The sequence below is a fragment of the Pristiophorus japonicus genome, chromosome 6 (assembly GCF_044704955.1).
Source record: "Pristiophorus japonicus isolate sPriJap1 chromosome 6, sPriJap1.hap1, whole genome shotgun sequence".
NCBI lineage: Eukaryota > Metazoa > Chordata > Chondrichthyes > Pristiophoridae > Pristiophorus > Pristiophorus japonicus.
Genome location: NC_091982.1, coordinates 150138617 through 150164036, shown reverse-complemented (window position 1 = coordinate 150164036; position 25420 = coordinate 150138617). Strand labels below are relative to the sequence as shown.

The following is a 25420-nucleotide window of genomic DNA, read 5'->3' as shown; positions in this document are numbered from 1 at the left end:
AGAACCACCAGAAAAAGAGTTGTGGAGAGAAGACAGTTGTGGAGAAAAGGAGTTGTGGAAAAAGGGAATTGTGGACCAAAAAGGAGCTGGGCAGAGTTCACAGGGGAGGAAAGGTGTGGAGAGGAAAAGACTTGCAGGAGTTGTGGAGAAAAACAGTTTGGAGTCAGTTCTTGAAAGGACTGCTAGCTGCTGGGGGGGAAGGAGCTGAGAGAGTTTAGCAAACTTTGATTTTGGTCGAGACTAAAAACCCACGAGCCAACCTCCTGGTTGGTAAGTGGCAGCAGGTGCTGCTGTTAGCCCTGAACACACTGGACAGGGTGAGAATAGCCGAAGCATCAGGCTGGGGCACGCAGAGCTGTGCAGACCTGGACACCTGGTTCAATAGCCTGGATTCACAGCTGTAGTCTGATGATAACCGAGAGGCAGATAGAAGAAACCGATGCAACATCGAAGAGGAAAACCGAACAATAACATAAAACCCACCCCAGAGGAACCCTGAGCTGAAATAAGTGCTATAGAACCCCGGAGTTGATAGGATTGTGAGTAGAGCCCAAAGCCCCTCACAGACTCAATTTAGGATAGGAGTTGGTCGGAAGGGTGGAAGTGGGAGGTGTGGTTGTGTGTGTGTGGGATCTTTTAACCTCTTGTTTTCCCCTTCCCTGTTGCGAGATTTTTCGGGTTGTTGGATGAGATTGTGCCATTACTGCCATTTTATGACCTCTTCCTATGCCCTCTATCTTTGTGTTTGCTATTCTAAATAAACAACATTAGCCATTTTGTACTCTTACCCACTGTGTCTGGTGCCTCGTTACTCACCCCCCCTCATAAATCGCACATACAGAACCCAAGAGGAGTGTGGATTCGAACCCGCACCCCAAGCTCACCTTACAGAATGGCGACCATGAAGAAGGGACGTGCGTTGAGGGAGGGTGAAGAGACAGTCAGTCTTGGTGAAGAGGAGTATAAAATGCAGGGTAGGATTGCTAAGTATGTAGCAGCAAGGATAAACTGCTCAAGGAAGTTGAGGGCTGAATGGCCTGAGGACGCAGCAGCCAGGTGGACCCAGAGTAAAGATTATAAAAGATCAGTGGAAAAGGCAGTGTGGCTGATTTGCTTTCAGAAGCAAATACAGGTTTTGGACAGGCAGGTAGACGTCCTGCAGACAGAGTTAGCTGAGCAGAGAGAGGAGCTAGTAAAGACCAGCAAAGAAAGGGAAAAGCTGGATTAGGATTTAAAGTGGGAGAGGCAGGAAAGAGAGAGAGATAGATAAAGCTATCGCAATCACAGGGAGTACCTTCAGTCCCAGGTAACTGAGGGAAAAGGTCACATCAGGGGATTGCAGGAGGAACTTGCCCAGGCTCAGAAGCAGGGAAGGTTGGGGGAGGGTAAGGCTCTCCAGCTACAGACTGCGCTTCAGGCGTGCCACAGCAGGGCAGAGGCGGATCATTGTTCCTTTCAGGAACAAATCGATCGGCTCACCCTGGCTCTGGCTGAAGCCAAAGCAGCCCTTGTTCTAGCCGGAGCAAAAGCTCTGGAAGTGCGCGAGACTCAAATCCCCTCCTGGCCTGACACCAAAGCTCTGGCCCTAGCTGAGGCAAAAGCCCTTGGCTAGGCTGAAAGCAAGGCACCCAGAAAAGGAGTGGTGTGCCTTATCAGGCCAGCCGAGGTACGGAAGGGGGAGCATAGTGAAACAAGCTGCAGGGAGGAAGAATCCTACAGGCCCTCTCCCACAGCTCTATTGGGGATACCGGAGGAGAGGCAGGGTGAGATGCTGGAATCTAAACCTCTGGGACCAGCCCCAATATGCCCCATCAGGCAGAGTAGATTCGGACCACCCACAGTGGGTCAGGCTGAGGGTCCCCTACAGAACCAGTACATGGTTCCCCACAGTGCGACCCAGCTGCGGCAGATGGTGGCCCAAGTGAATAAACTTACCCAAAAAGGAGACACCTCTGTCCACTTTATGGCAGTAGAGCAGGTAGGAGACATAAATGACTGCGATGAGGCCGAACGGAGCAAACTGCTCCAGTTCTCACTGGACCCAGCCCTGTGTCAGGCTCTCTCTGCTGTGAGTAAGAGGGGTTAGCGAACAGTGGCCGCTCTCCAGGAGGATGTCCTGGAGGCCATGAGGTTGAACGACAGCTGTCCATTCGACCGGGGAGACCCGGGGAGACCCCTCAGGCATTCGCTGATCGACTGTGGCCAGTGTATGAGGAAGCCAGTGGGGGGAAGTTGGACCGAACCCAGCTGAATGCACATCAACGTGATCGCTGGCTGCGTGCACTGGTGGCAAACAGCCTACCTGAGTTGCGCGCCCAGGCCAACCTGTGGTTCGATTTCAGAGACCTCCAAGCCACAGAGGAGACGGTGCTGAGGCAGCTGACCCTCTCTTTTCGCAATGGCAGAATCGGCGGGGGAGAAACCCACCAAGGGGAAGGTGTGTGAGATCTGCCCCGGCTCTGATAAGAGAGAGTGGAGGCAAGAAGGAAATTGGCAGGCAGGCAGAGAGGTGGTTTGCTACGGGTGCAGGAAGACAGGGCACATGAGGAGGGAATGCCGGGATCCGAGGCAGGAAAAGAGAGGTCCACAGGTCCCAACCTCAGCCCCAGTCCCCGCGGCCGCAAGTCCTCCCAAACCAGCTGTGCCCAGCCCTGCCGCACCACTCGAGGGTCTCCTCGCGGCTCTGCAGGCACTCCTTACCCAGACTGGGAAGGTCACAGCTGTGACCGGGGGAGAAGTCCTTCAGGCCCAGACCAACACCCCACAATGACTAGACCCCGAGGAACCCGTGTACCTCTGCCCGGTCACCTATGATGTGTGGAACAGATCACGTGTCATGATAGGGGTTGAGGGGGTCCGGGGGGCGTATCTGCTGGACACAGGGGCCTCGTGCACCCTGGTTCATGTAGACGACCCGACCACCTCACCCCTATCCAGTGGGATCCCCTACTGCCTAACCAGCTTCACTGGAGAAGAATGCGAGGTCTTCTTCTCCAAACCACTGAAGATACACATAGGCACCCTCCACACCATGTGGAAGTGTGTCCTTCTGCCGTGGGAGGGAGTGGGTAAAGGCATCCTAGGGGCAGATTTCCTTAGCGGCCAGAAAATTCTGGTCTACCTGAGGAATCACTGTCTGTGGGGCACAGCTGACACCGGGGAGGGGGAAGGTACAGCTGTCATCCAGGGGAAGCAGGAGAAGGGTTCCCTCTGCACTATAAAGCCGAAGGAGGGATATGACCTCGGCGCTCTGGTAGACGGCACCCCGATGATCTATCAGGCTTTTGTGCGGGCCAACCTGGCGGCATTTGCCAGGCATAAGCACGACTGTGGACAGGTAAATGGGGTTGAGGTCAGAGTAGATGGGGACCCATGTCTAAGCCCCAGAAGCAGTATAATTTTCCCAGGGAGGTTGAGGCAGACCTAGAGGTCACATTGGGATCTCTAGTCAGACAGGGAGTGTTGAGACCAATAGCCACACATGTGAGCTCTCCACTTTGGCTGGTTAGGAAACCGGACAATTCTTGGAGGGCCACAGTGGACTACCGAGTCCTCAATAAAAATATCCCTGCCTGTGCGCCACAGTGGCAGCCATAGCCGACCTAGTCACAACCATCCCCGCGTCCGCAGCCGTCTTTACAGTGCTGGACATCTCGAATGGGTTCTGGTCCATCCCGAGGCGGTGGTAGGACCAGTTCAAATTCGCCTTTACATTCAAAGGACAGCAGTATACCTGGAACTGTCTTCCCCAGGGCTTTCACAACAGTCCGAGCGTTTTTCATCAGTGTATGGCCAACTGCCTGAAAGAGTTCAGCAGACCCAGAAAGCTAGTCCAGTATGTGGACGACCTGCTGCTATTCTCCGATTCGGAGGAAGAGCACGATCCCCTGCTGGCAGAGCTGTTGGGACTGCTGCACGAGGAGGGTTTTAAAGTCAACCCTAAGAAGGCACAGATCAGCCAGACAGAGGTAAAATTCCTGGGGCTGACTTTGCGGGCAGGGGAGAGAGCCATTGATGAGGCTAAGAGGAGGGCAGTTCAGGAGTTACTGGCTCCGACTACAGCTTCAGGGGTGAGGTCGTTCCTGGGTCTGACCAGTTACTGCAGGGTCTTAATTGAGGATTACGCAGCCATTGCAGCCCCCCTACTCCGGTTCCTGCACAAAGGCGTGGAGTGGGAGTGGGATGAGGACTGTGATGCAGCATTTACCCACCTCAAGGGAGACCTGCAGAAAGCTCCGGCCCTGGGAGCAGTAGATGAGGGCGAGGAATTTTTCCTGGAGGTAGCAGCCAGCGGGGATAGCTTAAGTGCTGTGTTGATGCAACAGTGGCACGGCCAGCTGAGACCGGTGGTCTACTCCTCCAGGGTCCTCACTGAGGGTGAGAGGGGTTACTCAAACTGTGAAAGGCATCTGCTGGCCACCCACTGGGCTGTGAAGCGGTCGCAGGTGTTTACAGGAGTGTCCCCAATCACCCTCCTCACTCATCACACCCCCACTCAGATGCTGCTGGATGGGAGAATTAAGGATGGGACAGTGAGCAGCGTACGCATTGCTCGCTGGACCCTCCTGCTCTCACAGATGGATTTGAGAGGAAAAGGGATGTGTGAGCCCCGACTGGCAGCCAACATGCTGTACCCCGGGAAAGCCCACCATTGCTCCGTTGAGGGGGTCTGGGACGTGGACATAGGGCTCCGGGCGGGGATCCATCCCCATGGACGGGAGATCTATGTTGACGGGTCCAGCACGGTGGTGGCGGGGGAAAGGCTCACAGGGTGCGGGATTTATGATCCTCAGGCAGGCATTGCCAGGGCCATAAAGCTCTCAAACACCATGAGCGCTCAGCATGCTGAACTGTCGGCAGTCATGTATGTAGTCACCCACCCCGACGAATTCCCACGGCCCTATACTATCTTTTCAGATAGTATGTTCACCTGCAATGCCTGCACGGAGTACCTAGCTATCTGGTCCCGTCGTGGGTATACATCTGCAGACGGTAAGCCCCTGGCCATAAAACCCCTACTGCAGCACATCATGCAGGCAGGAGGGACCGGGGCAGACATTTGCATTCACAAAGTAAAGGCCCATAACAAACATGAGCCCAGGGCTGCGGGGAACCAAAAGGCAGATCAGCTGGCCAAAGAGGGAGCCTGAACGGAAACCAAGTGGAACCTGCTCGAGGCAGTCCCCATAGCAGCTATCCGGGGTGGACAGGGGACACAAGGGAGCGCAGGGGTGGCTTTGGCCCCAGACCTCCAGCAGGTACAGGCACGGCATCCCGTCCTCAAGTTCGTCATGGACAAGCTGACTGCGGGAGAAAAGGTCGAAGGACCATACGGAGGCACAGGCATCTATGTTAGGGAGAAGATGTTGTTTAAAGGAGAGCAGTGGATAGTGCCCCAACAGCAACAGAGGGAGTTCCTTCAGCTGGCCCACGCAAGTCCTGGAGCTGGACACCCCGGACCGGAGATCACCTGACAACGGGTAGAACAGGTCGGGTGGTGGCCCCAGCTCCGGGAAGACACTCGTGAATTTTGCGCAAACTGTCTTGTCTGTGCAACCAATAATCCAGATCTCCAGAAAAGAAAAGTGTCTCTAGGACATGCAAGGAGGGTAGAGGGACCATGGCAATCGATACAAATCGATTACATAGGGCCCATACCTGTGGCTGAAGGAGGGTACCGGTACTGCCTGGTTTTGGTGGACACTTTCACAAAGTGGGCTAAGCCTACCCTTGCCGAACAGCCACAGCAGCGGGGACCGCCAGGATATTGGTTAGGGAGGTGTTCTCCAGGTGGGGACTTCCACAGTATGTGGAGTCCGACCATGGGAGCCACTTCACGGGACAGGTCATGCAGGCAACCCTTAAAGTGCTGGGGATGAGGGGAAGTGGCACGTCGCCTACAACCCCCAGTCCTCGGGGCTAGTGGAGCGTATGAATAGGACCTTGAAAGAAAAACTCAGGAAGGAGACTGGGGACTTCCCGCAGAGGTGGGTGGAGAGGTTGCCCCTGGTTTTGATGGGGATCTGGGCCAGCCAGTCGAAAAGCACGGGGTATTCCCCATACGAGCTCATGACTGGAAGCGCCATGCGAACCCCCACCCATGTACTTGTCCCGGTCCTGGTGGAAGCTCAGGTAATCGAGGTGAATAGGGACTGCTTTACCAAGGGTCTGTTGGAGCACGTCAAGCAGATTCACTGGCAGGCGGCCACTAACATGAGGAAACAGCATCCGACCAACCGATTGCTGCTGGAACCAAGCAAACACCATGAGTGGCTGGTGGGGAACCAGGTCATGGTCCGCAACTTTGCCAGGGTGGGAGGCTTTAAGCCACTATACATGAGTCTTACAGCATTGTCGACAAGGCAAGCCCCATGGTATACGCGGTCAAGATGCCCCGCCAGGTTAAATGGTTTCACATTAACCAATGTAAACTGTTTAACCCCAACAAGGCAAAGCCTCGTGGGAAAGGACAGCCCGGAGGGATAATCCCAACGGGAAGCCCAGGCCCCCAGCCCACCACTGCAGCCCCACCAATCCCACCACAGGGAGCAGTGAGTTGCTTCACAGGTACAAACTACCCACAGATTTAGGACCCACAGGAAGGGGGATTCCCACCTCACATATGGGACGAGGACTCACCTCCACCCATTAGGAGATCCGCTCGGACTCCGCAGCCAAGGGTGCCACCGTCCCTAGCAGCCTGTTTTACTTTCCCGACAGATACTCGGGGAAAAGGGCTGCGCAGGGCAGGCAGCCAGTCACTGGACGTGACCCCACAACCAAGGTCTCCTGACGGGGAAGGGGTTATACCGGAGGAAGGGGCCGCCGACAGTGAGGAGCCTGTCGAGGCTAGCCTAGCCTTCGGTGCAGACAACCCAGAGCCTGCAGGAGAGAGGGCGGGTCCCAGTAGTGAGTGGTCCCTAGAAGAACAGAGGAAACACCGTGAGAGTGTCAGCTGCGAGTGGTTTTGGGTGGAATCCTTGTACAACCCAAAGCCCCCAGAGGATACGGGAGTCCCCGGCAGTGAGGAGCCTGCCGGGGGAATTTTCGTTGCTCCCGAGGGCAGTGAGCCATCCCTGGAGGGGGTGAGGAGACAGAGGGACCGCGGAGGTCGGTCCGGCCCAAGAGGCCAAAGGAGAGGTGGTCTCCCCACTACATTCACCCGCATAAAAGGAAAACCAAGGAGCGTCCCAGGGATTAGCACAGCCACCCGGGAAGGGTGGCAAGCAGGTTAAAAAGGAGAGCAGTAGGTGTGTACAGATATATATAAAGTTTTCTCTAGTGTAGTGGGGCTCAGGTGGCCTCTGCAATATAAGGAGTATATCAGTGAGGTTTTTGAGCCAATATGATGGGGGAGCCTGGAACCTCTTGACTCTTTCTCACTTCTTCTTTTGGTGCAAGGTTGTTTGTTTTTTCAAGGATTTATTAGGTGAAACCCCGTGACTTTTTTCTCACTTCCTCTTTTGTTGTAAGGTTGTTTGTTTTTTTTAAGGGTTTGTTGCGGTTTGCGTTAGACCAATTAGTTGAAATGCCTTGACTTCCACACAAAAATAAGATCACACAGTTTAAACCCGTGCTTTGAGGTGCAGACAGAGTGGAAAATGGGGGAGGGATGAGCCAGGGGGCTCAGGGTCCTTAAAACAAATGAGATTTTGACTTTCAGAAGAGGAACCGTAGACGAGGAAAATCCTGCTCCTGTGCACCTACATCAGAATGTGGATCGGCTACCGGGGAGAGACTGAAGAAGCCATTATTTTTGGATGCTCAGGTGGGCACGCACCGACCATTACTCATAGGGGAAGGTGGCCAGGTGGGTGGGGTCCAATTCCACTCGATACTCCAGCCACCCTGGGCTCACGTATGGGGAAGCATCAGTCTCCTGACCCAGCATTGAGGTGACCGCATCCCGGGTTAGGGTAGTGGTTGGGAAGAAGGTTCGCCTGACCTGTAAGGGGCACATCCCGGTGGGAAGGTGGTGGTGGCTCAGGAAGCTGAGCAAGGACATGGGAAACCCGACAGCAGATTGGGAAAAGACTGGACAACAGCACCTACCGGACCATCACGGGCACCCCGGGGGTGGAAGTGAGTGTGTGTTGGGATAAATGGTGGGAGGCGGAGTTAGGAGTATATGTGTGCAGGTGGGGATCAGAGAAGATATGCCCGGCAAGCATCTCCATAGCGTTCTCCCGACAGTGGCGGGATGAAGGGGAGGGGATGGGATGGGACCGGAGCATGGTCGCATGCATAGTAAGCCACCCCAGCTCCATCCATGCCACCAAGTTAAGCGCACACCCCAGACAGCCCCTGCCCACAGCCCCGACCGAACCAACTGACACGGACAGATGCCCTACCACCACCCAGGGACCAGACAGCGGTTTGGTTTTGGTTCCCATGGACAAGCTGCTATACCAGGGGGTCCATTACTGTTCATTTAGTGTATGGAACGATCCCATGTTAGTTTTCTTGTCCTTGCAGTGTTTCAAATGCAGCCGTAGATTTTCGAATCTTACACTCCCCCATTAAAACACTCTGTCTCAGGGTGTTTTCAGAATGTGGAGCAAAACCTTTTCCCTCTCACAGAGCCAATCTTCCCCAAATCTTACCTGAACCCATGATAAAACATTAATGGTATTCATGCATTTGGAATCAATACAATACTGAAAATGTAAAATCTCAACCAATACCCTTTACCAAAATCATAATAGTACATAGTATCACATATAGTATTACACTGGTTTTTTGTTGTTGTAGGGTGAAGTAATGTTTCTGCGATTTTGTACTGCTTTGAACAGATCTGTCAGGTGCTCTGGTAAAAAATGGAATGTGGTATCCGAAATGTGCTACATAATTGTCCATGCTATTAATCATTGATGCCCCGGTGTTGAAACCGGTAAAAACATCATTCCAGATCCCTCTTCGTCATCGTAAACCTTACCGAGGTGCACCTACCTGAGTGGTGCCCAAAAGAGACAGAACGCCTCTACCAGGCTCTCCTTCGAGAAATGTTCAGGACATTCTACGAGCTCGATTTTGGCTATTTGAATAAGACTTTGCTGTACAGTCTACAACGCAGAGACAACATTAAACTGAAAAGACACAGAAGAGGGATCTGGAATGATGTTTTTACCGGTTTCAACACCGGGGCATCAATGATTAATAGCATGGGCAATTATGTAGCACATTTCGGATACCACATTCCATTTTTTACCAGAGCACCTGACAGATCTGTTCAAAGCAGTACAAAATCGCAGAAACATTACTTCATCCTACAACAACAAAAAAACAGTGTAATACTATGATATGTGATACTATGTACTATTATGATTTTGGTGAAGGGTATTGATTGAGATTTTACATTTTCAGTATTGTATTGATTCCAAATGCATGTATACCATTGGTGTATTTTAATGTTTTATCATGGGTTCAGGTAAGATTTGGGGAAGATTGGCTCTGTGAGAGGGAAAAGGTTTTGCTCCACATTCTGAAAACACCCTGAGACAGAGTGTTTTAATGGGGGAGTGTAAGATTTGAAAATCCACGGCTGCATTTGAAACACCGTAAGGACAAGAAAACTAACATGGGATCGTTCCATACACTAAATGAACATTTTTGGCCAAGTAAAAGCAGGCTGGGAAAATGTGTGGGCGGATACAGACATTGTGGAGTCTGGCTCACAAGCAAGACCGAGGCACTGGCCAATGGGGGAAAAGTGCATTCTGGCAGTCCAATCAGGGGTCGAGTCGGGCCTGAAGTGGGGAAATCTTCAACCAATAAGGACTCCCCGGCCCAGTTTGAAAATGACTTTCCCCCCCCCAAATCAAACTACGAATGTGGGCCATTATCTACCTAATTTTAATATGGACAATAGCTCTGAATCAAAACTATGAATCACTGCAGGAATGACCCACTGACTCCCAGGACTATAACAAAGGACCCAAAGACTTTCAGGCACCTATGTGCACTGAAACAATACCCTGGTCCACACACCTGCGTGTACCTGTGACACCTTCTGATTAAATATTCTAAGCTATCTCCCCGCCCAAACTTACACAATGGACCACCCACTGGGTTTGAGCGCGAAAAGACCAGAACTGAATTGAATACAAATATAGGACACAGAACCACCAGAAAAAGAGTTGTGGAGAGAAGACAGTTGTGGAGAAAAGGAGTTGTGGAAAAACAGTTGTGGAGAAAAGGAGTTGTGGAAAAAGGGAGTTGTGGACCAAAAAGGAGCTGGGCAGAGTTCACAGGGGAGGAAAGGTGTGGAGAGGAAAAGACTTGCAGGAGTTGTGGAGAAAAACAGTTTGGGGTCAGTTCTTGAAAGGACTGCTAGCTGCTGGGGGAGAAGGAGCTGAGAGAGTTTAGCAAACTTTGATTTTGGTCGAGACTAAAAACCCACGAGCCAACCTCCTGGTTGGTAAGTGGCAGCAGGTGCTGCTGTTAGCCCTGAACACACTGGACAGGGTGAGAATAGCCGAAGCATCAGGCTGGGGCACGCAGAGCTGTGCAGACCTGGACACCTGGTTCAATAGCCTGGATTCACAGCTGTAGTCTGATGATAACCGAGAGGCAGATAGAAGAAACCGATGCAACATCGAAGAGGAAAACCGAACAATAACATAAAACCCACCCCAGAGGAACCCTGAGCTGAAATAAGTGCTATAGAACCCCGGAGTTGATAGGATTGTGAGTAGAGCCCAAAGCCCCTCACAGACTCAATTTAGGATAGGAGTTGGTCGGAAGGGTGGAAGTGGGAGGTGTGGTTGTGTGTGTGTGGGATCTTTTAACCTCTTGTTTTCCCCTTCCCTGTTGCGAGATTTTTCGGGTTGTTGGATGAGATTGTGCCATTACTGCCATTTTATGACCTCTTCCTATGCCCTCTATCTTTGTGTTTGCTTTTCTAAATAAACAACATTAACCATTTTGTACTCTTACCCACTGTGTCTGGTGCCTCATTACTCACCCATCCTCATAAATCGCACATACAGAACCCTTACAGTTTGATAGGGTAGATATAGAGAAAATATTTCCACTAGCTGGTGAGACCAGCATTGGGGCCATCAATATAAGGTAGTCACTAATAGATCCAATAGGGAATTCAGGAGAAACTTTATCTGGTGAGTTTTTAGAATGTGGAACTCGCTACCACAAGGAGTGGTTGAGGCAAATAGGAGTTAGATAAGCACATTAGGGAGCAAAGAATAGAAGGATATGTTGTTGGGGTTAGATGAAGAAGGGTGGGATGACGCGGGTGTGTAAACACTGGCATGAACCAGTTGGATCGAAAGGCCTGTGTCTGTGCTATAAATACTTTGTCATACTTTGTACCGGACCACAATCTCAACATAAGCAAGATCAGACTAGAAGTATTTAAAAAATAAAGTCTTTGCATTAATATCGCAACTTTCGCCACCTAAGGATGTCCCAAATCACTTTACATCCAATGAAGCATTTTTGAATTGTAGTCACTGTTATTTTTTCAGGAATGTTGGTGAGAGATATCTATTGGTCAGGACACCGGGGATAACTCCCCTTCTCGAAATATTGCCATGGGACCCTTTAAGTCCAGATGAGAGGGCAAACGGGGCCTCAGTTTAACAACTCATCCGAAAGATGGCACCCCCGACAGTGCAGCACTCCTTCAGCACTGCACCGGAGTGTCAGCCTAGAATTTGTGCTCATGTGTGGCGGTTGGGGGTGGGTGAGGGGGAGGGGAGGGGATAGCTGCAAGAGCAGGTAATTGCCAGACCACGTCCGCATACTTGCCACAGAAGCCTGCCCCCTCCTGTTGCATGGAGGAAAGGAGAGAAAGTTACACAATTGCAGAAGGCATGGACAAAGTGTGCACACCATAGCATACTGATACTTGGCCAGAATAACCTACAGCGGAATACCTATGTCTGTGGATGTGCATCTGCATTTCAACCAGCAACGGAGTTGTGTTTGTAACGGTGAGTTTATCTGTGTGGTCCTCATCGACCAATGCTTCTTCTGGGAAGAAATGTCTGTCGCCTTCTCTCCTATAAGAACGAGTGAGGGGCAAGTGGTCAGTGTCACTGGAATAAGTCCCAACCTCCTCGGGCATGGTGTAGCTGTCGTCAAAGAGGAGCTTTTTGTAAGGGTAGAAGAAGGGATCTTTTTCGGGATCACTTCTCCAGAAGTATTTCTCCTCGTAAGTTTTTATCGGGACGTTGAGCTTCTCCATGTCAGAATGGTAAACCGGGTGATCTTTCACTGAGAAGGCTCCTGGGATTCCGGTACAAAGCTTGATGAGATGATTCCGGTACCACAGGCCCACATCTTGGCGCCCGTTGGGATAGGTCATCACACCAGGACCAAAGCGCTCATCGCCTTTATAAAGCCCCTAAATGAAAAAGGAAAAGAAAGATTCCAGGTTACACAGGATGCAATACGGAGCGGATGGGTGATGCACAGTGTATTAAAATGGTCCACTTTACTGCTAATATACAGGGACAATGTACGGCCATCTCTTGTGAAAGAAACCTGAACAGACCAGGAGATCAGAGGTCGGTGCAAGAACTTGCATTTATATACCACCTAATCATGTCTCAAAGTGTCTCACAATCATTGGCCAAAGATTTCCTCCCAGGCTGCTACCACGACCCCCATTCGTAACTTTTCCGGGAGTGTGGAGGAGCCACTGGACAGTGAACAGTCGCGGAAACCTTCAGTGTCTATCTCTGTAACCCAGGGACGCCGTGGTCAAGTGGAACACCCCTACCATCCTACTGGAGATCATGCAACTCAGCACAGGCTGAGGAAGGGCTCAGCGCTCCACTGAACAACACATATGCCATTACACATTTTCTGAGCCAGCAGTTAGATCGGGAAGGTCCAAGCTATTTGTGTTCGTGGGCCACTTCTATTTTCTTGGGATGTGAGCATCACAGGCAAGGCATTATTTATTGCACCTCCCTAGTTGGCCCGAGCCACATGTAAGCCAGACCAGGTAGGAGCAGCAGATACCCTTCAACAATCCGGCAGCTTTCAAGGTCATTCTTTCGGGTGGCAGACCAGAAATGAGCAGATTTATTGAGTTCAATTTCACAACTTGCCCTGGTGGGATTTAAACTCATGACCGCTGGGTTGTGAGTCCAGTAATATAATCACCAGGCTGCCGTACCCTGTCAATGTAAATCTAAAGCCGTGTCTCCATTAGTTTGCATGTATTTCAAGTTACTTATGCCAATAGGTCCTGTGAAAAACAGCACTGTGAATTTCCACAACATTCAAACTGGAGAAACCAGCAAATAAGGAGTCGGGTATCAGGGAAAAGGGAGCTGGGTCACCAGGGCAAGTGGGTTGCATGTGATCTACAGACCGTAGTTTTGGCAGCCCTACATTAGACCCTCAATCGCTACACTACTGTACAGGAAGACCAGTGGAGCAATAATAATCATCATCATCATAGGCGGCCCCTCGAAACGAGGATGACTTGCTTCCACGACAAAAAAAGGACGAGTTCACAGGTATTTCAATCAAAGGACCCGAACGACATCCTGAAAGGTGGAAGATGCCCGTTGTGGATTTTTTTTAATGTGGGGTGGCGTTGCACACCGGCCACCAGACGAGCTTGACAGAGCTGGGTCTTGGTCCAGTGGGAAGGATTACCCAAGACGACTGGAGACCAGCTCTGCTGCATGTACCTAGCGCGCACACATACCGCAGTGTGGGCTGGCCCATGCTGCCTCTGGGCCCCTGGCCCTAAACTGACGCCTCCCCTGGGCCACGATCAATAGTGCACAACGCATCAATCCAGAAATGATCCAGGGAAAGCATGACATAGGGAGGAAGAGGCCACTGATAGGGGTGGGGGGACGACATGGAAGCAGGGTCCTCGTAGTTTGGCGATTACAGTAGAACCCGGTCAGGGAGGAAATGGCAGAGAGCAGCTAAACAAAAACTACGCTTGCTTAATGGGGTTTGCCCACATCAACAACCATGTATTCCTTTGCAATGTAACTATTTGTACTGCACTTTTTTTGACTGACAGGCGACAAGCCTCGCCCCCTCCCCTCCCAGCCCGAATCATTCCATCCACATGGTGCCAGAAGCATAACCCGAGGCTCCGACTCTTCCCCCCACCACCCCCGCGGCGAGAGAGAGAGAGAACACGAATCACGTTCTTCCAACCCCCGACAAGGGATATCGTTGGAGTGGATGATATCCAGAAGTCACAATTCACTTGATGCCCAATAAACCTGTTAACAATCCATACACAATGCCCCATCTATGGTGGGGGAGGGAAGGTGGTGGTGGATGATGCACTTGCGCAGGGGTAAGGCACTTTGGCTGTCTTCTGGGGAACTCTGTCCTCTATCGCTTCAGGAAGTCAAAGTGGATCAGGTTACAATTTGCCCTTGGGATGGGCAGGTCTAGTTACGCATTCTTGTGAAACTACAGAATGTGGCTTATCCTCCAAGGGGACCAATCAGAAACAAAGGTGGAGCATGTTGGCCAAATCAATAAACACATCCATTTCTTTGCAGCAGTTTGAGTCATGTGTGCTAGGCCATTTCCGATGGGTCTGGGGTCACATATAGACTAGACCAGCAGGACATTAGTGAACCAGATGGGCTTTTACAACAATCCAGTAGTTTCACAGTCACCTTTGCTGGTTGAAGCTTTTTAATTCCAGATTTATTTAATTTAACTGAATTTAAATTCCCCAGCTGCCATGGTGGGATTTGAACTCAGATCACAGAATTATTAGTCCAGGCCTCTGGATTAGTGGTCCAGTAACATAACCACTACGCTATGGTAATCCACTGTATTACCCTTGCCTACTCTTTCTGTTACTTCTTCAAATAACTCAATAAGGTTGGCCAAGCATGACCATCACTTTTGGAATCCGTGCTAACACTCTTTATTATACTTGTGGTTTCTAAATGTTTTTCTATGGCATCTTTGAGTAAAGATTCCATTATCTTTCCTACTTTAAGCCAACAGGTATGTAGTTCCCTGGACTTGTTCTGTCTCCCTCTTTATATATAAGAATCACATTAGCTGTTCTCCAGTCCTCTGGCACTATTGCCTTTTCTAATTAATTTATATATATACACCAAGTGCCTCTCCTACCTCTTCCCAGGCTTCGTTAGTATGCGCGGATGCAATGTATCTGCACCAAGTTTGACTGGTTCAGCAATTATCATCCCCCGTTTCTATCTTAGAGCTGTTGGTCGCTGAGTGTATCTCACAGTGCAAACATGGTGAACCCCAGAATGAGGCCGATGCATCATATTGTGGGGCTGCAGTACAAACAGGGGCATAGACACCCTCTCAGTTCTCCAGGATGGTGCTGCTGGCAGGCACCAAGGGCCAGGCCGAAGTGCCTTAATACAGTCCAAGTGCATGCCTTCCCCAGCCGAAGTGCCTTAACCCAGTCCAAGTACATCCCTCCCCCAGCCGAAGTGCCTTACCCAAGTCCAAGTACATCCCTCCCCCAGCCAAAGAGCCTTACCCCAGTCCAAGTACATCCCTCCCCCAGCCGAAGTGCCTTACTCCAGTACAAGTACATCCCTCCCCCAGCCGAAGTGCCTTACCCCAGTCCAAGTACATCCCTCCCCCAGCCGAAGTGCCTTACTCCAGTACAAGTACAACCCTCCTCCAGGTCAAGTGCCTTACCCTAGCACAAGTGCATCCCTACCCCAGCCAAAGTGCCTTACCCCAGTCCAAGTACATCCCTCCCCCAGCAGATGTGCCTTACCCCAGTCCAAGTACATCCCTCCCCAGCCGAAGTGCCTTATCCCAGTCCAACTGCATCCCTCCCCCAGCCAAAGTGCCTTACCCCAGTCCAAGTGCATCCCTCCCCCAGCCAAAGAGCCTTACCATAGTCCAAGTACATCTCTCCCCCAGCCGAAGTACCTTACCCCAGTCCAAGTACATCCCTCCCCCAGCCAAAGAGCCTTACCCCAGTTCAAGTACATCCCTCCCCCAGCCAAAGAGCCTTACCCCAGTCCAAGTACATCCCTCCCCCAGCCAAAGAGCCTTACCCCAGTCCAACTGCATCCCTCCCCCAGCCAAAGTGCCTTACCCCAGTCCAAGTACATCCCTCCCCCAGCCAAAGAGCCTTACCCCAGTTCAAGTACATCCCTTCCCCAGCCAAAGAGCCTTACCCCAGTCCAACTGCATCGCTCCCCCAGTGAAGTGCCTTACCCCAGCGCAAGTGCATCCTTTCCCCCCCCCCCACCAAAATAAATGGGGCATTGTGTGCGGAATATTAACAGATTTTAGGCTTTTATGTTTTTGGGACGATAATAGCGACGGAGTGGGAAAGTTAGTGGCTGGGAATAGTTTGCGCTTAAGTAGTTAAGTTTGGGCATCTGAGCCCTGAGTCAGGGGCGCAGCGCTAAAGGAGACATTGTACACCTCTCTTGGGCGTTAGGATGGGAAACTCCCGAGCTGAAGAGCGAGGCTGGGAGTGCTCCGAGAGAGGCCTGGGTGGGAACCTAAAAAAACCCCAAAACATTCCCAAAACATTGCCCACGCCACCACAAAGCAAATCGCTAAAAAAATGTAAAGAAAAAGCAATCACACTTACCTCAGGAGTTCATTATTCACCTCTTCGCCGATGGGATGGTAGGACCGCCCTGATTTCCCAGATGGTCATTGCGTCTGCACTTCTGGGCAGGAGCTCAAACTCGAGGTGGAGTCGCAACCAGGGACATTGCACACTGGGCGTAGCTCTTCCGGGCGGTGCTGCCCCACGCCGACATGAAATCGGACCCAAGGATTGGTGCGGGGTGCAGAACACCTCACCACCGCCATTGCCGGCACTCCAGGCCGGAAAGTGGAATGCAGAAGACCGGAAAATCCAGCCCTTCGTCTGTGATTTCTCCCCAGATTGGAAATGGTGGGCAACACGCCCACCATTCCCCAATGCATGTAGCTGGCGGGTGAGGTTCACTGCTGGCACTGCCAATTTGGGAACCCTGTTCTTTTCTATCTACCCTGCTTAGTTTGACCACTGTAATGTATTTCCTTCATGGGTTCTTTGCTTAAGAATTCATAGCAACACATTGCTATTCAGAACTAGTTGGTTTATGAACAAAGGTTTCACAATCGCGCTACACATTACCAGTTCATCCACAAGGCCCACAATCACCTGCCTCATCGTGGATGACCTAGATCTAACTGACTGGGGTTTTATTGACCCCATGTGAACATCACGTGACTGGCTAAGCCACTCATAATGCAACAGCTCTACAACTATTTTTAGTTAAATGTAAAATCAAGTGCCCCCTCTGCAAGGGCACCAGAACGAAAAATTAAATTTTAACAGTAACGTACATCAAATTAAAATTTGTTTGCTGGGGGTGATGATGCACTCCAGTCCCTCCGGCACCCACCTCTCATGGAAGGCTGCAAGCATACCGGTGGACACCGCGTGCTCCATCTCCAAGGACACCCTGGCTCGGATGTAACCACGGAAGAGAGGCAGGCAGTCAGGCTGAACGACTCCTTCGATCACCCGCTGCCTGGACCGGTTGATGGCCACCTTGACAATGCCCAAGAGCAGTCCTACGAGGAGGCCCTCCGACCTACCCGCTCCCCTCCGCACAGGGTGCCCAAAGATCAGGAGTGTGGGACTGAAGTGCAACCAGAATTTGAGGAGCAGCGCCTTCAAATAATGGAATAGGGGCTGCAACCTCACACATTGTACATAAACATGGAACACGGACTCCTCCAGACTGCAGAAATTGCAGGCGGTCTGGGAGGCAACAGCGCTATAAATTTGTGAGCATACTCACAGGTGCATACATTACAAGCACCTTTACCAGCCTGAAACATTCACTCCCCCATCACCGGCGCACTGTGTCTGCAGTGTGTATTATCCACAGGATGCACTGCATCAACTCACTAAGGCTTCTTCGGCAGTCCCTCCCAAACCTGCAACTTCCACTACCAAGACGGACAAGGGCAGCAGGTGCATGGGAGCCCCATCTACTCCATATTCTCCTCCAAGTCACACACCATCCTGACGAGGACACATATTGCCATTCCCTCATTGTCATTGGGTCAAAATCCTGGAACTCACTCCCGAACAGAATTGTGGGAGTACCTTCACCACAGCAATTCAAGAGGATGTTCACCACCACTGTCTCAAGGGCAATTAGGGATGGGCAATACACACCGGCCATGCCAGCAATGGCCACATCTCATGAATGAATATTTAAAACACAACCCGTGCTGACCTGATAGCCTTTCTTTCAACAGAACTGACCATTTCCTCCCTCCATGTGTTAAATACCTGGAATATGGAGCCATCCTTCATTTTTAACATCCCATATCCATCTTTTCGATCCAGGTAAAACATTCCCGTGAATTTGGTCCCATCTGGCCAGATGTAGCTCCCTTTTCCATGGCGATGATCTCTGTAGAAATGCCCTATATAATACTGCAAAAATAAAACACATACAAGGTCTCAATGGGGGATACTACGCAAGTAACGATGAAAGAGAAATTGTGCTTAAACTGTTTGGATGGGGGGCGAGGGGGGGGGGTGTGGGGGAGGGAGATGAAGCTGCCTTCAGAACACAGAAGGACATGAGATGGGGAACTGCAGTGCATAGTTGCAGATAGGCGGGATAGTTCTCTGACTTAAGATCGTCAATGTGGAGTCTTGCCTCATGTACAGATCCCATGATGCGGTGACGTCTCCACACATTTCAAATAGTGGTTGGAAAACGACCCACACTGTGCACTCCCAGGGGGGCTAGGAGTGCACAAATTGGGAAATTACCTCATGAACGAATCCTTATCATCGTTTAGGGCCCTTTTCTCCTTCCCGGCAGCCCTCAAGGCAGTGGCCCTTGTGTTGGGGTAGAAGGAAGACTTCTCTTCCTCGAGGTGGACTCCCTGATATAAGGAGTCACCACCCGCCCTCTGTATAGCGACTACGGAATCACTCAGATGAAAACTTCGGTTCAAGCAGTTTTATTCAAGCATGCAGGGGAAGGGTTCCGATGAACACTTCCCAGAACAACAGTTTGCAATGACAATTATACATTTTCTGAGGGGTGCCATCCTCCTACAGAACCATCAATTGGCCTACTGCTATCAGCGAAGTTACATTGATTTGTTGACTCTTATCAGACTTGCTCTAAGTGGTTCTGCCCCACCTGTCCATCTCCCATTACATGTCACCCTTCTGGAATGTGTTATTCAATGGTGTCACTTTGCCTCAGTTTCCCATGACGTGTGAAGTAACCTTGCTTCCCAGGGTTTACTATCTTGTTCCCAAAATGCCTGCTTTTTTATCCTGTTCCCAAGTGAACTTCAGTCATAATGTCCTAGTTTCTCATGAGATTCAGATGCTGTTTACAATCTATGTTCCAGACTGTTGACTCTCCACTGCCCTTGGTGGATGTGCTCATTCAGAACGTAAATCTGTATTAAGGTTAACACAACGGATGGTTCATTACCCATCAAGCTTCGCTGTTCCCCTCTTCTTAACCCAATGTAAGCGAGTGTATGAATGTGCTTTACATAATTGATCAATATTACAATCCCTACCATAAGACAGAAGAACTCCTGATTCCTCAGAACCTCCTAATACTGATAAGCCCTTTTAATAGGGATCATTTTACATGTCAGATCAATTCACTACCTTCAGTATCTCCATTCGTGACCCTTGGTCTGTCTCCACTCTAGTGGCTGTTGTTTATCCTGTTACACCTTGCTAGTTCTGAAGAGGTGCTGCAAACTCTTCGGAATTACACCACCAATGTGAGGGTAGGGTCAAGAAGGTATAGGTAGGGCCCTGGTGAGACCGCACCTGGGGTATTGTGTACAGTTTTGGTCTCCTTAGCCAAGGAAGGGTATAATTGCCATTGAGGGAGTGCAACAAAAGTTCATCAGACTGATTCCTGGGATGGGGGGATTGTCCTATGATGAGATATTGAGTAGACTGGGCCTATGTTCTCTAAAGTTTAGAAGAATGAGAGGTGATCTCATTGAATTCTTACAGGGCTTGACAGGGTAGATGCAGCGAGGATGTGTTGTGTATCTGTAAAGCATGCACTCCCATGTTCCGCCACCAGGGAGCGCATCCCCTGAAGTCCCAAGGAATCCCAGAATTCCTTGGGAGCACTGTATATAAGCCGGCCCCTAAGGCCTGTTACTCACTCTGGAGTGTCTTAATAAAGACTGAGGTCACTGTTAATTTAACCTCCCTGTGTGCAGTCTCATCTGTGTTAGGAACACAACAGGATGTTTCCTCTGGCTGAGGAGTCTAGAACCAGGGGTCCCAGTCTCAGAATAAGGGGTCAGCCATTTAGGACTGTGATGAGGAGAAACTTCTTCACTCAGAGGGTGGTGAATCTTTGGAATTATCTACCCCAGAGGGCTGCGGAGGCTTAGTCTTTGAGTATATTCAAGACAGGGATCGATAGATTTTTGGATAGTAAGGGAATCAAGGGATATGGGGATAGTGCAAGAAAGTGGAGTTGAGGTAGAAGATCAACCATGATCTCATTGAATGGCGGAGCAGACTCGAGGGGCCGAATGACCTATTCCTGCTCCTAATTCTAATGTTCTTATGTTCTTATAAGGCTCAAAAAGATGTCTCTTTTCACTAGAACAGAGTTTGGTAGAGATTTAGAAAATTCTAAAAGTGTGAAGAGTGAAAGGTCATTTTCACTGGCTGGCACATTATTAACAAAAGGATAAAGCTTGAGGATTATCCCCAGAAAACGGAAGAGGAAATTAGAATAACTTTTGTCACACTGAAATCTATTAACATATGGGATGCTTTAATCACAAGGCATTACTGAGGCAGAGACTGTGACATTGTTTAAAAGAAAATTGGTTAGGAAAGATGTAAATGGATGTGGGGAAAGGGCAGGAGATTAGAGTCTACAGTTTCAATGGAAAAGGTAGTACAACTACAAAAATGATGGGCTGAATGGTTTTCTATTGTGCCAGATATGGCGCACAACTGGTTTAGCCATTCACCGCCAGATCTGGCTGCGCCACATAAAGCATTATTGGGTCCTGCTCTCATCTGCTAAAACTGCTCACTATTACAGGCTCGTTCCGGAATGCAAAGATAGCCCTCGGTTTTTATCCTCTACTGCTAACCATCTTCTTAAACTCCTCTCCCCTGCCTCCTCCATCCTCACTGCCAACAACAAGTGTGAGGAGCTCATGGACTGCGTTGTCTCAAAGATTGAGATCATCCAATCAGCTGCCTCTGCTACTTCCCTCCCTTCCTCTAGCCCACTGGGTCAAACTTCCTCTAAGGATCCTCCCTGCCCTTGCCCTGACCTTGCATCTTTCTCCGATTTCTCTCCGATATCCCCTCTTGATCTCTCTGCGCTCATCCTGTCTATGAGACCCAGTTCCTGCTTCCTCGACCTTCCTCCCACCAAACTGCTGACCACCCAACTTCCTTTTCTGGCTCCCACGTTAGCTGACATTGTTAATGGTTCTTTCTCTTCAGGTACTGTCCCCCTTTCCTTCAAATCTGCTGTCATCACCTCTTCTCAAAAAAAAAACCCTTGAGCCCTCCGTGCTTGCAAACTATTACCCCATCTCAAACCTCCCTTTCCTCTCCAAAGTCCTTGAATGTTTTGTCATCTCCCAAATCACTACCCAACTTTCCCGGAACTCCATGTTTGAATCCCTCCAATCAGGTTTCCGCCTCTGGCACATTACCAAAACGGTTCTTAACAAAGTCTCAAATGACATCCTTTGTGACTGTGACAAAGGTAAACGATCCCTGCTCTTCATTTTTGATTTGTCTGCAGCCTTTGATAATCTATCCTCCACTAACACCTCTCCACCATCATCCAGCTGGGTGGGACTGCACTCGCCTGGTTCCATTCTTATCTATCTAATCACAGCCAGAAAATCACCTGCAATGGCTTCTCTTCCCGCTCCTTCATCTGGTGACCCCCAAGGATCTATCCTCGGCCCCCTCCTATTTCTCACCTATATGTTGCCCCTTGCTGATATCATCCGAAAACACAGCGTCAGTTTTCACATGTAGGCTGATGACACGCAGCTCTACCTCACTACCACTTCTCTCAGCCCCACTACGGTCTCTAATTTGTCAGATTGCTTGTCTGACATCCAGTTCTGAATCAGCAGAAATTTTCAATTAAATATTGGGAAAACCGAAGCCATTATCATCAGTCGCCGCCACAAACTCCATTCCCTAGCCACCAACTCCCTTGCATCAATCTGAGACTGAACCAGACTGTTCGCAACCTTGGTGTCATATTTGACCCTGAAATGAGCTTCTGGCCACATATCCGCGGCATAACTAAAATCGCCTATTTCCACCTCCGTAACATTTCCTATCTCTGCCCTTGCCTCAGCTCATCAGCTGCTGAAACCCTCATCCATGTCTTTGTTACCTCTTGACTTGAGTATTCCAATGCACTCCTGGCTGGCCTCCCACGTTCTATCCTATATAAACTTGAGGTGATCCAAAACTCAGCTGCCCATGTCCTAACTCGCAGCACGTCCTGCTCACCCATCACCCCTGTGCTCGCTGACCGACATTGGCTTCCGGTTAAGTAACGCCTCGAGTTCAAAATTCCTATCCTGGTTTTCAAATCCCTTCCTATCTCTGTAATCTCCTCCAGCCCCACAACCCCCCGAGATGTCTGCATTCCTCTAATTCTGCCCTACTGAGCATCCCTGATTATAATTGCACAACTATTGGTGGCCGTGCCTTCAGCTGCCTGGGCCCTCCGGAATTCCCTCTCTACCTCTCTTTCCTCCTTTAAGACGCTCCTTAAAACCTACCTCTTTGACCAAGCTTTTGGTCCTCTGCTCTAATTTCCCCTTTCAGTGTCAAATGTTATTTTTGTATTATAGCACTCCTGTGAAGCGGCTTGGGACATTTTACTGTGTTAAAGGCGCTATATAAATATCAGCTTTTGTTGTTTCTATTAACGAGATTTTGGAGCATTTGATGGGATATTGTAGAAGGAAATTTACTTTGTATCTAATCCGTGGTATACCTAATTTGGGAATGTTTGATGGGACAGTGTAGGGAACTTTACTCTGTGTGTCAACAGCTCTGGAAGTTTTTGATGGGACAGTGTGGAGGGAGCTTTACTCTGTATCTAACCTGTGTGGTACCTGCCCTGGGAGTGTTTGATGGGACAGTCTAGAGGGAGCTTTACTCTGTATCTAATCCCTGCTGTACCTGCCCTGAGAGTGTTTGATGGGTCAGTGTAGAGAGAGCATTTTACACTGTATCTAAGCAGCTCTTGACAGCTGGGTCAAATGCCCTGTTCTCCATTATAACATTATTTCATTTTGTTATATTTAAAATGAAGAAAACTGAATGAATGTTGAAAATATTCAAGTGCGAAATTTACAAATGTGCAGTCCTACGGAAAAATATCCCCACCCCACACCCCCCGCCCCACACCACCCGGGAGATAGTGAGTGAACTTCCCACAGGGTTCTGTACATTTGTAAATCTGATGCTAATTTTCGAAATTAAAACAGGAAATGCCGGAAATACTCAGCAGGTCAGGCAGCATCTGTGGAGAGAGAAACAGGGTTAACATTTCAGGTCAGTGACCTTTTGAATGGTCATTGATCTCAAACATTAAGAGGGCAGGAAAAATGTCTTCACAGAGGCAGTTGTGAGGCTGTGGCTTTCACTTCCTGGGTTAGTGGTTGAAGCAGAAACAATGGGCTGGATTTTGCCCACCTCGGTTGGTCAGTGTCAGGCGACATCGATGGTGGGTCCCGGCCTCACTGCTGGCTCCACCTGTTGTGCAAAATGATTTTCCCCTGATTGGGCTTTTGCCGGCCAATTGAAGGAAGCATGTCTGATGACAGGTTTCCTTAAAGGGACCATGCGCACATTTAGTTTGACAGTTGTGCTGTCAGTGTTCTACAGCATTGAGGTGCTGCAAACACTGACCAGCACTGCACAGAGGTGCACAGTTGCACCAAGTCTCTCCCATGACTCCATCTATAAGCTTATGGAGGGAGTCACAGCACACAGGGAGGTCCTCTTCCCTTCCGATGGGTGGAAGAGACCACCTCAGAAGACCAATGCAGCCTGATTGCACATTGCACAGGAGGGCACAGGCAGGGAATTAGTCACGAGGACCAGGCTACAGTGGCACAAACCTTTCAATAATCTCAGTAGATCACAAAACATTACTACAAGGCCACACTCAACCTCATCCTGCTGCGCCACTCATCACATCACCATCACTCTGCGTTCCCTCCCCTAATCTTGCACATCCTTACTCACACTAATTTACCTTGCACCTCCACCCATCCCTCTCTCTCTATCGATATTATCACTTCCCCATCTCACGAGCCACCCCTCACACTCACCCTCATCCTAGTCCAATCATACCAATTAACACACAAGGGTAGGCACTTGGGTGTTTTATGCAAAGTTCATGTAAAGTTTCTGTTAATGTGTTGTCAAACATCGAATCCCTTATTTTCAATACTTTGCATTCTTCGACAGATCTGTGTGTACCTTTCGAAGTGGCTTCGTGAGTTGTTGTGAATGGTGAGACATAACGGTACCGCCACAATGGTGATGTGCGTGAAAGGAATGGCTTGGATTTTGTCGGGATGCTTTATGGTGCTGATATGGGGTGGTGCCAATCTGGTGCATCATGTGGCAGCCAGGGTGCACAGTGTCAAGTGAAGTAAATCTGGCTATGGTGAGGTCATCCCTGGCCTCCCGGGCAGCAATGTGGTCGGGTGCTGATGCCCCGTGTCCTGTGCAGCCTCAGGTGATTGCGGAGGAGGTTGGAACAGAGTTTGAAGATGTATGGGAACAGGGCTGTTAAATGGGAACAGAACTGTGTGGAGGGTAAACGATCACATGGACTGGTTGGGTCAAATGTCCCGTTTCCCAATTATCACCTCTATCTGGGGAGGCAGGCTTTGGGCTCACTCACCTCTCCGTTGGCCCATTGGAATTCCCCTTGTCCGTGTTTCAGATTGCCTTCAAATTCCCCTTCGTAGCTCCAGCCGTTCGCCCACTTCTGGACACCGACTTGTACCGAAGTCCCGATCTCCAAGCTGCTCGGGGCCGGCGTGGCATTGGCCAGTTCGGGCGGGTCGAGTGGACCCTGGACGCCCTCGGATTCGAGCGAACCGTCGGATGTGTGGGGCTGGGGGCTGGGGGCGGGGGTCGGGGTGACCGAGCTCCCCCCCGCAGGGCTGGGGCTGGTGGCGGGGATCGGGGTGGGGGTCCGGGTCCCCCCCGCAGGGCTGGGGCTGGGGGCGGGGATCGGGGTGGGGGTGGGGGTCCGGGTCCCCCCCACAGGGCTGGGGCTGGGGGCGGGGATCGGGGTGGGGGTGGGGGTCCGGGTCCCCCCCGCAGGGCTGGGGCTGGGGGCGGGGATCGGGGTGGGGGTGGGGGTCCGGGTCCCCCCCACAGGGCTGGGGCTGGGGG

At 50.4% G+C, this 25420-nt stretch overlaps 1 protein-coding gene across 1 annotated transcript in view; it reads right to left on the bottom strand.

Moving 5' to 3' along the window:
• Nucleotides 1-25420, bottom strand: part of ankmy1 (ankyrin repeat and MYND domain containing 1) — a 179279-nt gene that overhangs the window by 102927 nt on the left and 50932 nt on the right. Inside the window, exons 5-7 of the mRNA XM_070884029.1 lie at nt 24921-25242; nt 18272-18418; nt 11895-12364 (exon numbers count right to left, since the gene is read on the bottom strand). Coding sequence (XP_070740130.1) covers nt 11895-12364; nt 18272-18418; nt 24921-25242 — 939 coding nt within the window. The remainder of the gene's footprint in view (nt 1-11894; nt 12365-18271; nt 18419-24920; nt 25243-25420) is intronic.